Raw genomic sequence first — 15,400 nt, 5'->3', positions numbered from 1 at the left:
TTGTTTTGAGGTAATTAATATATTATATTTGTTTGGTGTAGGTATCCTCCTTGTGTTGGAGTTTTCCTTCTAGAATCCTCTGTCAGTATGGATTGGTAGAGAATTTGGTTTTATCCTGGAATATTTTGGGTTCTCTACCTATACTGATTGAGATATTTTGCTTGTTGTGGTAGCCTGGGATGGCATTTGTGTTATCTTCAGGTCTGCATGACCTCTGTGGTTGTCAGAGGAGGAGGGGAGCTGCTAATTTGTTGCTCTATGTGCAGCAGCTGATTTCCTGGGAGGCCTCCAGACTCGGGTCTTCAGAAGAGAAGACTAACTGGTGATGTGCCCAAGTGGAAGGCTCAGGCCAAAAGCGAAGTCTTTGTTTTTAATAGCTGAATATTATTCCTTTGTAAAAATGTACCTCAGTGTTTTATCCATTCTTCATTTGAGGGACATCTAGGTTGTTTCCAATCCTGGGTATTACACATAATGTTGGTATGAATATAGTTGTGAGATTGTGGGTATTTACTCGGGAGAGATATAGCTAGGTAGAACGAATCCCAAGAGAGAAACTGCCAGATTGATTTCCAAAGTGGTTGTACAAGTCTGTACTACCTGCAGTGGAGGACAGTTCCTCTTGTCACTTGGTTTCTTGATCTTAGCCATTTTGACAACTGTAAGTTGGAATCTCTGAGTCCTTTTGATTTACGTTTCCCTGATGACTGTATGCTCAACATTTAAGTGCTTCTCAGCCATTAGAGATTCCTCTGTTGAGAATCCTCTGTTTAGCTCTGTACCCCATTATTTGATTAGGTTATTTGGCTTGTTCTTGTCCCATTTCTTGAGTTCTTAAACATATTAGTCATCTCTCAAATGTAGGCTTGGTGAAGATCATTTCCCAATCTGTAGGGTGCCATTTTGTCATATTGAGGGTATCCTTGGCATAGCAAGAGCTTTCCAGTTTTATGCCTTGCCTCTTTGCTGTTCATATGGCAAAGGTAACTCTTATATTTCTAATGTGATCTGCCTTCTTTCCTGACAGTGTTTGTCAGTTCTGGAATTTTCTGTTGTCATGTGTATGAACTTTTAAATACAGAATCATGCATAGAAGCAGTTTGGATTATGTATTTGTATGCATTTTATTTCTTTTTCTTATTGTTCTTAGTGTTCAAGCTCTAAGTGGATAAGAAGAGTGTGGAGAGAAGATACCCTTGTCTCATTTCAGATGTTAAAGGACATATTCTCAACTTGCAATATTTCCTATAATGTTGGCCTTAATTCTGTCATATAAAGCTTTTAGTGCATTCAAGTATCTTATGTCAATTCATATTTTATTGGGACTTTCATCACTTAAAGCATATTGAACTTTGTCAAATATCCTCTGTGCAGCTATTCAGATGATTTTTATTCATAAGCATATTCATATCAGGTGTTACACTTTTTGGGTTACACTAGTTAAACCAAAGTTATATCCCTGTGATTAATCCATGTTGGTTGTAAGGTAAGTGGATATGTTTAAATTGTTTATATCTTCCCAATCTTTAAATAATATTTTATTTTATGATATCTCTGTTCCCCCCCGCCCCCCCCCCCCCCGTGTGTGTGTGCGCATGCCCACAGAAGCTAGAAGGGATAATTTGCAGCTAGAGTTTTATGTAGTTTGACCTACTAGCTGTGGATGGTATAATCTGAGCATTCTCCAGGTTTCTAAAGCATTAGTACTCTTAACCACTGACACGTCTTTTTTTTCTGAGACAGGGTTTCACCATGGAACACTGGAACACTGGTTGTCTTGGGCCTTACTGAATAGACTAGGCTATCTTCACACTCACAGAGACTGGCCTTCCTTTGCATCCTAACTACTACTGAAATAAAAGGCATACTCAACCACACCTGGCCCCTAATTTATGCTTGATAATCATAGTGGAATTTTCGGTTTCTTCTACAGTCTCAAGTTTTTTTAGGATATGTATTTTCAACATATGTCTTTACAATTCTCTACATTTTATCAAAATCTTTTGTAGCCTCTCTCCTGTCATCTCTAATTATGCTATCCATAAATTATCTTTGGTAATTTGTGTAGGATCTTTTCAAAACTATTTATTTTCCAAAGAACTAACTCTGTTTTTGAAATTAGGTAGATTTTAATGCAAGTAGGAAAGCCTAGATGTTAACATTCTGCAATATTAAAATTATAAAATTTAATAGTCCTAAACCTAAAATAGTAACATCATCTTCATATTTTAAAAGAATCAACTTTATAATGATGCTGGTTATTGTAATTTATATATATTCTAATTTAATGAAAATGAGAATTCAATGTACTCTTTTTAAAATTCAATATAATCATGATAAAATTTAATGTTATTTTCTCCTTGAAATTTGAAAGCTACATAAAAATAAAGGGAAAAATGAAATTATTTTGAGGGATGAACTAAAGCTTTTTCTTACAATATTAGTTCATATAGGGATTGAAATATGGGTCAGTATTTAAAAGAACTGGCCGACTTGGAGAGGACCAGTTGTGGGAAGGAGGGATGACTTGAGGCATCAGCTCTTGGCCTGCTCTGGTAACTGGGTGTCAGAGGCTCCCTGGGCAGCAACACCTGAGTGCTACTGGCCTCCAGTTCCTTTTGTGCTTGACTGGATGGTTCTCTTTGTATCCCATAAGGCAGCCAGAGCCCATTCCTTTCTTTGTACTTTGATGTGGGTCAAAGAACTTATGGGCAAAATCTGGTTGCTCTTTGTCTACAATTTTTGTGTATCTGAATGAATGGTGGTGCCCCTCAGGGCTTCTGTGTGAACATTTGCCTATACCAATCTTTATTCTAACTTTACCTGGGTTGCAGGCTCTCTGGTCAGCAAGTCCTGGCTCCTGCTTATCTCTAAAACCCCTGAAACCGCATGTATGGTCATTCCTGTGGGAATGGGGAGCCTGTCCCAGCCCATTCTAATCTACATCTGGTTCGGATGTTGGTCGTAGGCTTTCTGAGCATCAGCTCCTGACTCTCTTTTGTCTCCAGTTCCTCTGTAAGTGAGTGGATGTCTGTGCTCCTCCGAGCTGGCGAGGCCACAGCTCATTCTGCTTGCTGCTCTGCTCTGGTTTGGGTCATAGACACCCTCAGAAGAGTGGGATAAGCCACCCAGCTTGGATATCAGCGATTCCACGTTATATACCTTTGATGGGTCCCTGTCAGAGTTCTTCAAGATCTGGACCAGAAATTTCTCAAGGGATTGCAGTTCAGCTATTACATGGTGAATGATCATTTTTCTTGGTACAACAACCTCCTATGTCTGCTCAGTAGCTGCTGCGGGGTGGGGGGTGGGGCGAAAATTCTTTAAAGAATCCCCTTGTACCTTGAAGTTTCTACTGATGTTTCCACACTGTAAAACATTCCTTGGGATGTTCTTCCAAGAGCTTTTACAAGTAGCCTCCCCTTTTCCTGGTATCTGAGTCTTGGCAGTATCCTTGAACTGGTAGAGCTCTGAAAGAAAGCCTTCCTCTCCCAAGCCTTTCTCCCTGAAGGGCTCTAGATCTTATAGAACTCTGCCCCTCTTCATGGGGATAAAAGCCCTTGAGATGCTTCATTTTGATCTTATCCTTTGGGATACTGACCATTTTAGTTTCCAGCCTCTCATGTCTCCTCATGAAGACATCCCATAAGCCCTCCGATGTCTTGGACTTTTGACATCTCTTCTGGAAACTCGGCAACTCGGTAACCAGTACAGTGAAGGAAGCTGACCTTGGCAGGCCGAACTCTACTGGATCATTTCTCACAGGCCAGGGCTGTGGCTGATCCTTTGATATCAAGTCAATCTTACTGTTTGCTTGTGGTTTAAGACCCGAGTTCTGTGATTGCTGTGGGGCAGGTGTTTGGAGAAAGCCTGGGATTCTTTTGGCCCCTACGGACCCAAAGTCCCTGGGATTGCTATTGATGGCTTGGCCATTGTGAATCTCGCTGGATCCCAGACTCACTGTCCATGCAGATGGCTCTTCTTTCACCTCCAGGACATTGGACTGTTGGGCTTCTGAAGGTAGAACCCTTTCTTCAGGGGCAACTACTGTCTCACCGCAGTGGGGCTGTCCTGCAGCGACATTCTGAAAGCTCTTCAGTGGTTGATGCTTGACCATTTGGGGGTCAAGCATCAACCATTTGATTATGAGCTGTCTTTTCCCATTCGATGGATAGTCCTGCTTTGCTGGGATTTTGTCTGGAAGCAGAAAGCAGGTCACTGAACCCACAGGTATCCCTGCCATGGATCTCCAGGTGGCTGCAGGTGGAGGGGCTCTTTGAGTCTCCCAAACCTCTGCTGGTGAGGGTATAAACTCAGCCTGGCAGCTGACACACTTTCTACCCTTGTCCCTCCTGGGTCCCGGTGATGCAAATTTTCCAGGATCATGGCAGCCTTGGAATAGTACTCCTCCTTGGAATCAAAGATGGGGGAGGAGGGGAACACAACCCAGGGAAGGTTTGAGGCTGGAACCCCAGGTGTGGTGAGATCCCTCGTCTCAAGGATCTGCAGATATGGGTCTCCTTCTGCGTTTGACTGGAAGTTCTGTGATGTTTGATGCCAGCTTCCTTTCAGTCTTTGAGTCAAGAAAGGAATGGTGCTCAGCAAGGTTGCTGTAGAACAGATCATCTGTCCTCAGTGCAGTGTTCCTGGGTTTCAGCCCCTTCCCAGGGGTGCTGCTTACAGAGCAAGGCACATCGCTGCCCCCAATACTGAGGCCCTTCTTGATGGTGTTATGTATATCACCCTTTGCTATGACCTTCCTTAAGGGTATCCCCAGGGGCACAGTCCCCATCATTTTGATCAACATGTAGATTTTGGGGTTGAGGATGGAGGGCTGGGCAGGCTGAGGCCTGCTCTTGCAATAGTGATCACTGTTTTGTGGGAAATGTCCCTGAAGCTGAGTCGGTTTTCTTAGTGGGAGGAATCTGAAGGTGGTTGGTTCTTTGTTGCTCTCCCACATTAGTTACCTTGTCTCTGTTCTGTGTCTCCTCAGTGTTAAGGAGCATCTGACAATGCTCAGGAAGGATGGAGAGTGGCCTCAGAACTTTATTGGGCAGGGTGCCCCTGGAAAAGTTCCCAGTGGACCTGCTATTGGCTTTTGGATGTTTTGGGATATCATAACCTTTATTGTCTTCCCAATACAGCCCACTTGCCAGGGCTGGTTTTTAGTTGGTAGGGTGCCTGTCTACCTCTCTCAGTGGGAAGACATGGTATTCCCCAGGCCCTACTCTTGAAACAAGGAGGTGTTTGACTTGCTGTAGTGCTTGGTAGCTTTTCCAGGTCTCTGACCCCTGTCGCACCTACCAAACTTGGTGTTACAAGTTGGAGAGGCAATGGATGGTCCTGGAAAAGCTGTGGAGGTCTGTGAGCCTGGGATAGAGCTTGGGCAGGACCACGGGCACCATAAAATGTCACAGATTTATGTTCTGCTGAGGTATGGCTTCTGAAGACCTGAGCAGTAGCCACAACTGACTCTGAGAACACAGAGGATATGCCCCAGAAAAGTTGACTAAATTCCTTCTGTATGCGATGCTCCAAGAACTTAAGGTAAGACAATAGCTGAGAGAAAGGAAGGTGATCCATTTTCTGAAGAGGGTTCCACCAGTGTTGTGGTGTAGAGTCCTGGAGAAGTTGCTTGCTGGAACTGCAAAAGACGGGAGGGAAAAGCATCAGCCCTGAGCAGAAGAACAGAGGCCCGTACTTCTGTATAAATAAGGCAGAGAAATGTAGAATGGCTTGCCTTGAAGCTAGTCTCCCAAACCCAGCAAACACCCAAGATGATCTCCACTGAAAATAAAATTAAAAGCTGTCTATAACACTTGCCTAGCTCGTTGGGGCCCTCCCTGGATTAGACTCCAACAGACAATAGACAAAACAAATTCACGGCATTTTCACTGAGGTGGAGTTGAACCTTGAATCCTCCTAGAACCTCCTAGGGACAACTGGGAGCTCTGACTGCAGCTCTGCTGATTTCCCTCAGCATCTAACTCTAAGGTCTCCCTGAGCCTTCCCACTACTGGAGGAAACAACAAGGCATCCCTGTCAAGGATGGGGTGGTGAGAGAAACTGAGGTTCTGTTTTGCATTTACTTTTCATTTTTTAAGAAATGTAGAAAGAAACCTATGCCAAGCTCCAGACACTCAGTGATCTGGTCCAACCCATCAAACAGGAAGAACCCGCAAAGCACATTCTCTTTTCTCTCATTCAAGACACTTACAGTCTTTTGTGATTATAGCTTTGTGTCAGGAAAGGATGCGAAGGACCAGCCAGAGGAGGTCCTCAGAGTGAGGCTGTGAGTGCATCCTCCTGTGCAGTCAGGTCAGATGACCCCTGGCACAGCCATACACCAGCATACGGAGTGCTGTCAGTCAGTAGAGCTCACATGAGCATGTGTGTCACAGACTACTGATGGTTCATGTGTCATCTTGATTGGTTGAGTAATTGGCATCTCCTTTCCCTAGATGTCTGGCTGCTGTCTGGGGCTCAAAGCTGCAGTCTCCGATCCCTTGATTGCCCTTTCTGTGTGGCTAGTCCCTTTCCCAGTATTTATAGTGTTAATTAGCTGAGAGGTCAGCTTGACTCTGAGACAGTCTCGACCTTGGAAGTTTTGGGATATAGAGAACTTTTTGAGGATCTGCATAAAGGCTGTGAACTTTGGTGTGCCATTCATGATTCTGCTTCTCCAGGGTAGCTGAGGACTCCACCCTGAGCTGCACTGTGGTCATTGGTGCTTGAGCGCCAAAGGCACAGGGCTAGTCTTTGCTGGAGTAGCAGGTCAGTGGCTGCCACAATTGAGTTTACCTGTTTGAGGTCTACAGTATGTGCAGAGAGGGTTGGTAAGATCTGTGGCTTGAGAGTCAGGTGCAGTGTGTTGTGTCTTCCTGGGGCAAGGGGTGCTGTATTTCAGAAGGAAGGTTAAAAAATGAGAGTATTAGTTTCCACCATCTGGATTTGTGGTCCTTGTTAAAAGTTGGTATCTGTGGGTTTAGTCAGAGGGATTGATGGTTTTTGCTTAAATTGTTAAAGAGTATTTTGACCTTTGAAGAACTTAGATACTTCTTAAAAGTTTATGACAACCAAGGTGTTCAGCAACTTGAAGTAATTGAGTCCCTTTTATAATTTTTATTTTTTGGTGGTGCTGTGGATGAAACCTAGGGCTTCTCACATACAAATGATCTATCGCAGGGGACTCATCCTTCATCTTCACATTAACTTTGATGTCCAGAGGCCTTCATTTAGGCTTAGGTAGTGTATGAACAGTGTTACTTGGGATCTCTAGTGAGACTTATTTTACCCCCAAGAAGGTTCTGAATTGCATTTCTCAGAAATACAGAATCTAAAGCCATTGCCCAGTTGACACCTTTTGCTCTTGACTTCTGTTCTTCAATGTGGGCTCTCCCCCACCTGGTGCCTGGATTTAGGTGACTTTGTCTCAGAGTGATTGTCCTTCTATGGTGGGAGGTTTCGAGAATGCTGAGGAAACTGCAATGAGCAGGTAAATGTCTGTCTGTGGATGGCTCCCTCCAGCTTCTGTGTGGGCACGTGTCACAGTGTACACTTGGAGGTCAGAAGAGAAGTGTGGAGTTGGCTCTCCTTCCATCCTTATGTTGGTTCTGGGGATCCAGGTCAGCTGCTCAGGCTTGTGCAGCTCATGCCTTCACCCACTGAGCCCCTGCGCAGGCTTCATTTAGAAAGGAATACTGTACTAGGAACGATGGTGTGGAGATGGAGCTCACTCGCCAGAGCGCACACTTAGCTTGCATGAGGCCCTGGCCTCCTCCTTTCTGTCTCACTATAAAACCAGATGTGGTGATACACAGCACAGGAGGCAGGAGGATCAGAGGTTCCAGTGCACCCTGGACTACGTGAGACCCTTTCTCAAGAAAATCTTCCAGTAAATTCCATCCTTTAAACACAGCTTCTGTGCTGCAGAAGCCAGTTCTGACCTCAGCCTTCCCCTGACTTTCCTCTTCAGCTCGTAAGGCACGACAGGCTTTTTCACTGAGGCATCTTGCTGGCCTCTTAACGGAATGAATTACACACAGTGGGGCTTCATTCTGACACTTTTACACCTGAGGATAAGGTATTGAGACTCAATTTAGGCTCTAACAGGACAGGGCTCCCTGGTCTCTGCATAGCCTCTTCTCCACACTGGCTCTGACCTGGGAGCTGTCATTGCTCCAGGGATCGGTGCCTTCAGTTTAGAATTATGCTTACATTTCCTGTTATGTCTAGAGGCTCACTAGGCATTTTGCTGTCTCGACGCTCATTTTACAGAGTGCTTGGGATTCCATGTGTTTTTGCTGAACTTGTAAAGGCGACACCTGGATGGTGGATTAACAAGAACACTGATCTGTGGGCAGCCTCAGCTGAGAACATTGGATTTTCACCCTAGTCCAGCAGCTCTGCTGCTCACATAGATGCAGATGAATGAAGACCCCATTCGGGAAGACACCTGGCCAGTGGTCCAGAGCTGATGCAGGTAAGCACTTGAGTGCTGTGTGTGTCAGCGCGCTGTACCCTTTAGAGCAGGGGTTTCACATAGCGCCTGCGCAGGGTGTGCCCTTCTCCATGTTTTATAGCTTGCTGCATGTGAAAGAAGAGCTCCGATCTCTTGAGTAAGGGAACCCTTAATACCACTATTGTTTTCTATACAACCTAGTAAGTGATAAAGGAATTTGAAGTAGCAGAATGGAGTGGAATCAAGGCTTTCTTTTTACGAGAAGGTGAGGTGTTCACGTTCGCTTGTTGGATTCGGTGAGACTTAGGAGACCGGATCCTTTAGGGTAGAGGGAGGCTCTTACTCAGTTTTTGTTCACTTATTTAAAGCAGCTTTGCTGGTTTGGATCTGAAATGAATGAGGCCTCAGGTGTTGGTAGCCGCCCGTACTGCGCACAAAGATGGCGCCGATTTCCTGTGAGTGAGTCAGCAGGGCACAGCTGTTGTCCACCCCGAAGGACGCAGTGCGCATGAGCCAAGCACGTTACAGCCCGCTCTTGGGGCATGCAAATTGGGCATTGGGGCTTGCACTTATCGGGTAGCGACACGAGTCTCCTAAGCATATATAAGCAGTGTCTTTTCCTCCCTCGGGGTCCCTGTTCAAGAGAGCTGTACAATAAAGGCTTGTTCGCAGAAGAATCCTGTTGCCGCGCGTCGTTCTTGCTGGCGAGACGTTGGGCGCGTGACAAGTGGTGCCAAAACTCGGAAACCAACATCGCCGGTGCCGAGGGGACCCTTCAGTGTGCTGAAGAGGATTCAGAACTGCGAGAAGGTAAATTAAAAGGAAAGCTCTGAGAGGCACGCCCCTTTCTGGATTTAGTCCTGCCATGGAGGGATTGTTGCTCGTTCTTATAGTGACTGCTGTCTTCTTGCTAGTTGTGTTCTGCTTTGAGAGACAGAAAGTCTTAGCGGACATTCAAGAGAGCATGTCAGAAACGGAGCAGAGTGAGAAATTAGGAGCATGCAAAAAGGAAAAGGTTACTAAAACAAAAATGAAAGAGATACAAAAGGCGGAAGAAACGCTGCCGGAGGAAAAAATAGGCGTGCCCCGGAGGACGAAGTACAAGTCATCCGGAGAGGATACTTTGTATCCATTAAAGGAATTAGAAGCCTTAGAACTGGCTGGTAGTGACTGAGCAAGAGTTGTCAGAGTCAGAGGAGGAGGAATTAAAGGAAGAGGCAGCCAGATATGAGGAAGAAAGATATGGGCCTAGGTGGAGAGCCACTGTGAAGAAACTGAAAGTTATTAATGCCGCGGTGGCCTCCCGCTCCCCTGCCTTATACAGAGGGGAAGTGTGAGTACTCTTTCTGTCCGCCTGAAACACAGCAAGCTATCAGGCAAATGTTTCCTGTGTTTGAGGACGATGGCGTTCGTTCTCATCAGCCCCTAGAGCACAAGCAAGTTAAGGAACTGGCAGAGTCTGTTCGTGCCTATGGGGTTACTGCTAATTTTACCATGTCACAGGTGGAAAGACTAGCAAGCATTGCCATGACTCCAGCAGACTGGCAATCTGTGACAAAGGCCTGTCTCCTTAGCATGGGACAGTATATTGAGTGGAAGGCACTGTGGCACGATGCTTGCCAAGCACAAGCACGTGCAAATGCAGCAGCAGGACAACCTGCCTGGACATTTGACATGTTAACTGGACAAGGGCAATGGGCCAATAATCAAACTGCCTTCCCCTTGGAGGTATATGGCCAGATTGCTACTAGTGCTGTTAAGGCATGGAAAGCTCTAACTAACAGAGGAGAGGTGTCTGGGAACCTGACCAAGGTCATCCAAGGACCAAGTGAGCCTTTCTCAGATTTTGTGGCCCTCATGATGGAGGCTGTTGGCAGGATTTTTGGAGACCAAGACCAGGCCATGCCCTTAATAGAACAGTTAGTTTTTGAACAATGTACCAAAGAATGCTGCAATGCAATCCTCCCCTGGAAGTCTAAGGGGCTGCAGGCTTGGCTGAAAGCCTGTAGGGAAATAGGAGGACCACTTACCAATGCCGGTCTAGCCATGGCTATATTACAAGGACAAAGGCGGCCTGGCCTCTCTAGTAGAAGCATCATGTGTTTCCAATGTGGAAAGCCTGGTCATATGAAAAGGGAGTGCAGGAATCAGAATCCTGGCTTTAATCCAAAGAAAGTCCCAGGACTGTGTTGAAAGTGTAAGAAAGGGAAGCATTGGGCCAATGAGTGCAGGTCAGTAAAGGACATAACGGGGAAGCCCTTGGATGTGTCAAAAAACGTCCAACAGGACCCCCGTTCTCAGGGCCCTCACATATATAGGGCAACCAGTTCCCCAGTAACCTGGGCTCGTCAAACTTCCCCAGGAGAGCCACTCCGGGTTCCGCAGGATTGGACTTCCGTGCCACCTCCAGAATCGTCCTAACCCCTCAAATGGGGGTGCAGTCTATCCCCTCTGACTTTCATGGCCCTTCACCACCCAATACGGTTGGGCTGCTTTTAGGACGCTCCTCTACTACTCTTAAGGGATTGGTGGTACATCCTGGGGTTATTGATCAAGATTACGAGGGCCAGTTGAAGATCATGTGCTCCTCCCCACGAGGTCTCTTCTCCATTTCCCCAGGTGACCGGATTGCACAATTGCTTGTTTTACCCAGTTGTCACGCCCAGTTTAAATCAGGAAGTACAAAAAGAGGAAAGAAGGGTTTCGGCTCTACGGGCACTGATTCAGCATATCTTATGGTCGATTTACACGCTCGACCTACTCTGATCCTAACCATTGAAGGAAAAGCATTTGAGGGAATTCTAGATACAGGGGCAGACAAAAGCATTATCTCCACTAAATGGTGGCCTACAAAATGGCCCATTATTCAATCTTCCCATTCATTACAAGGTTTAGTTTATGAAGCTAGTCCAACTGTTAGCTCTAGGCCCTTAAAGTGGAAAGCCCCAGAAGGACAGGAGGCTAGTTTCGTCCCATATGTTCTTCCTTTACCTGTCAACTTATGGGGAAGAGATATTTTGGCTGAGTTAGGGCTTAAACTTATGAATGAGTATTCCCTACCAGCACAGAGAATGATGAGGGATATGGGGTATGTCCCAGGAAAAGGCATTGGTAAGCATCACCAAGGAACTACAGAGCCAATTCAACCCACTGCAAAACTCGATCGTCACGGTCTGGGTTTTTCTTAGGGGCCGTTGAGGGGGCTATGCCCATACCGTGGATAACAGATGAGGCTGTATGGGTTCCTCAATGGCCTCTCTCCTCTGAAAAGCTGGAGGCCGCTCACCAATTAGTAAAGGAACAGTTGCAATTAGGACATTTGGAACCTTCAAGCTCACCCTGGAATACTCCAATATTTGTTATAAAAAAGAAGTCAGGAAAATGGAGACTATTGCATGATCTTAGAGCAATTAATACACAAATGAAATTGTTTGGATCAGTCCAACGCGGTCTCCCGCTTCTTTCTGCCTTGCCTAAGCAATGGGAGGTTATTATAATAGATATTTAGGATTGCTTTTTCTCTATTCCTTTATATCCTAAGGATAAAGAGAGGTTTGCCTTTACTCTGCCTGCAATAAATCATGTGGAGCCTGATGAGCGCTATCAATGGAAAGTCTTGCCTCAGGGGATGGCAAACAGCCCCACTATGTGTCAGTTATATGTACAACAGGCCCTGACTCCTGTCAGAGGGCGATATCCATCATTAACGATTCTTCATTACATGGATGATATACTCCTCTGTGGATCCAAACCTCAAGAGCTTGAGATAGTATATGCTGACTTAATTAAGCATTTGCAACAGTTCGGGCTAACTATAGCTACTGAAAAGGTTCAGAGATCGCTGATGGGCAAGTTTTTAGGAGCCGTTGTACATCCAGAAATTATTACTCCACAAAAAATTGAAATCAGGTGAGATCACCTACAAACCTTAAATGATTTTCAAAAATTTTTGGGAGATATTAATTGGCTACGGCCATTCCTGAAAATATCTACTGCTGAGTTAAAACCTTTGTTTGATATATTGGAAGGGGATCCGCAATTAACATCCCCGCGATCCCTGTCTATGGAGGCTGTAGAGGCCCTCCGAAAGGTGGAGAAGACTCTGAGGCTCAATTAGTAAGGATACAACCTGATGAACCTTTTGAGCTATGTGTTTTGCAAACTGCTAAATTACCCACTGTGGTGTTATGGCAGAATGGCCCCTTACTTTGGATTCACCCACAAGCCTCTCCGGCTAAAACCATAGAGTGGTACCCCTCAGCGGTGGCAAGATTGGCTATGAGAGGACTAAAAGCAGCTGTAACTCATTTTGGTAAACATCCAATAAAAATTGTTATACCCTATACTGCAGAACAGCTCCAAGTGCTGGCCACTACAAATGATGACTGGGCAATACTTGTGTGCATCTTTTCAGGGGTGTTTGATAATCACTACCCCAGGCACCCCATTTTGACCTTTGCAAAATGTCATCCCCTTGTGTTTCCCCGGGTTACCAGCATGGAACCCCTTCAGGCAGGAGATATTGTTTATACGGATGGTTTGAAAACTGGTTTGGGTGCTTATGTGCATGATGGTAAAGTGGTAACTAAGCAATTTACCCCTAATTCCCCTCAATTAGTTGAGTGTCAGATTTTATTGGAAGTGCTCTGAGTGTTCCCTGGTCCATTAAATATTGTTTCAGATTCCTCCTATGTAGTTAATTCAGTTAAATCTTTAGAAGTTGCGGGATTGATTAGAACCACTAGTACAGTGGCTTCTGTGTTTCTGGAGATCCAGCAGGAGTTACTATCTCGGCATTCCCCTTTTTTCATCACCCATATAAGGGCTCATTCAGGGTTGCCTGGCCCAATGTCTCATGGGAATAACCTAGCCGATTTGGCTACTAGAGCCACTGCGTTTGCTGTGCTGACTCCTGTGGAAGCTGCCACCCAGTTCCATTCCTTGTTTCATGTTATTGCTGAGACCTTACGCAGGCATTTTTCTATTTCTAGAGCAGAGGCCAGAAAAATAGTGCTTCGCTGCGGTAATTGCAGTGCGTTTATTACCACCCCACATGTGGGCATTAATCCCCACGGCCTTTGACCCCTGCATGTTTGGCAGATGGATGTTACCCATGTCCCCACCTTTGGAAAATTAAATTATGTGCACGTTTCCATTGATACATGCTCCGGGGTCATAGTTGCTTCTCCCTTGTCTGGGGAAAAGGCCTCTCATGTCATTGCCCACTGTCTTGAGGGTTGGAGTGCTTGGGGTCTTCCTAGGCTGCTCAAGACTGACAATGGCCCTGCTTATACTTCAGAAAAGTTTAAACATTTCTGCAATCAGATGGGTGTTGCACACCTGACGGGACTTCCTTATAATCCTCAAGACCAAGGAATCATTGAACGTGCCCATCGCATATTAAAGGCTTATTTAAATAAACAAAAAGGGGGGAATTGGTGAGGTGCCACCAACCCCCAAGGTTGCCATCTCCACCACACTTCTTACTTTAAATTTCTTAAATTTAGATGCCCATGGCCATTCGGCAGCAGAACGCCATGGGCAATGGCCTATCCCACCCAAAGATCAGGTGAAGTGGAAGGATGTACTCACTGGAGAATGGAAAGGCCCGGATCCTATTCTAATACGATCCAGAGGAGCTGTTTGTCTGTTTCCGCAGGGTGAAGACAGCCCGGTCTGGATCCCGGAGCGCCTGACTTGCGGAGTGCTCCCCGAGCAAGATGATATTGCAGCTGTTACTGATATGCCTGTCCCACCTGATGATTCAAGCAGAACCTCGATGGGGGATCCTGTCGGTGTTCCCGAAGCCGATGCCAATTCATCATGATGCTAAATTGTTTCCTCGCCTTTTTACATCCAATAAGTCCTTTGATTTGCCCTTTTTGCCCTTAGATGAGAAAGTGGCTGGCTTAGGGGAATATAAGAATTTTTCCCTGTTGGGTAGCTTGTGCTTTACCCTAGTACGTAATATTTCCCAAAATAATGATCCATGCATGAAGTTGTATAATCAGACCACAGCGTAGTTTAATTTGCTATGGGATTCATCTGGGCCCTGTAAATGCTGAATGCCACCTGGATTTCTGGCTGGTGGCTGGCCAGACAGGAGGGGCTTATGCCGCCTCGACAGCCAAAGAAATTGGACTGGTGAATTTGACAATTTGATGGAGCAGCTGCGTGTGGCCATTGTAACTGTGAATTCCACAAGAGTTGATGCTTCTTTCGCAGAGGGAGTATCTTCCTGGATCACATCTGCCATGACCCACTTCAAGGAGTGGGCGGGAGCAATTGGGGTTGGCATGCTTTTGTGCGGAGGGATAGTGTTTATGCTATGGTTGGTGTGTAAGCTACGTGCCCAACAGCAACGTGACAAAGTGGTCATTGCACAGGCCCTTGCAGCACTTGATGTGGGCTCATCTCCCTTGGTTTGGTTAAACATGCTTAAGGATTGACAATGGGATTTTGTTCAGACAGCCCATGCACCCTGAGTCCTTTGAGACATTGCACCAGGATTGGGTGTCCTACACCTAAAGGTAGCCTTTGCACCCTGCAGGGTTAGTCCCATTGCACGCAGGAAGGTACCTTGCCCTTGTCACATCCATTCAAGGTCTCGAACCCTGAGAGTCCTACAAGAGCCCAATGGTTGATCGACCTTGTTCTTTATATTATTTGAGAGGGGGAGATGTTGGTAGCTGCCCATACCACGCCCAAAGATGGCGCCGATTTCCTGTGAGTGAGTCAACAGGGCACAGCTGTTGTCCACCCCGAAGGACGCAGTGCGCATGAGCCAAGCATGTCTCTTGAGGCATGCAAATTGGGCATTGGGGCTTGAACCAATCGGGTAGCGACATGAGTCTCCTAAGCATATATAAGCAGTGCCTTTTCCTCCCTCGGGGTCCCTGTTCAAGAGAGCTGTACAATAAAGGCTTGTTCGCAGAAGAA

The 15,400-nt window shown here is 45.8% G+C and overlaps 1 protein-coding gene and 1 pseudogene across 3 annotated transcripts in view; one reads left to right on the top strand and one right to left on the bottom strand.

Moving 5' to 3' along the window:
• LOC120097802 (igE-binding protein-like) overlaps window positions 1-15,400 on the top strand; it is a 27,596-nt gene extending 12,196 nt beyond the window's left edge. For 2 of the 3 annotated variants that reach the window (XM_087591672.1, XM_087591671.1), the window contains 3 exons: window positions 8,278-8,482; window positions 9,134-9,271; window positions 14,121-15,400. In XM_087591672.1, the coding sequence (XP_087447798.1) occupies window positions 8,477-8,482; window positions 9,134-9,271; window positions 14,121-14,288 (312 nt within the window). In that variant the 5' untranslated portion in view covers window positions 8,278-8,476 and the 3' untranslated portion in view covers window positions 14,289-15,400. Of the gene's footprint in view, window positions 1-5,278; window positions 8,483-9,133; window positions 9,272-14,120 lie in introns of those variants that run through there. The other variant, XM_087591673.1, reaches the window with a different exon arrangement.
• Window positions 4,216-6,725, bottom strand: LOC148000021 (uncharacterized; annotated as a pseudogene).

This window comes from Rattus norvegicus, chromosome 17 (assembly GCF_021556685.1).
Source record: "Rattus norvegicus strain SHRSP/BbbUtx chromosome 17, alternate assembly SHRSP_T2T, whole genome shotgun sequence".
Classification (NCBI taxonomy): Eukaryota; Metazoa; Chordata; class Mammalia; order Rodentia; family Muridae; genus Rattus; species Rattus norvegicus.
This window is presented reverse-complemented; position numbering and strand designations above follow the sequence as displayed.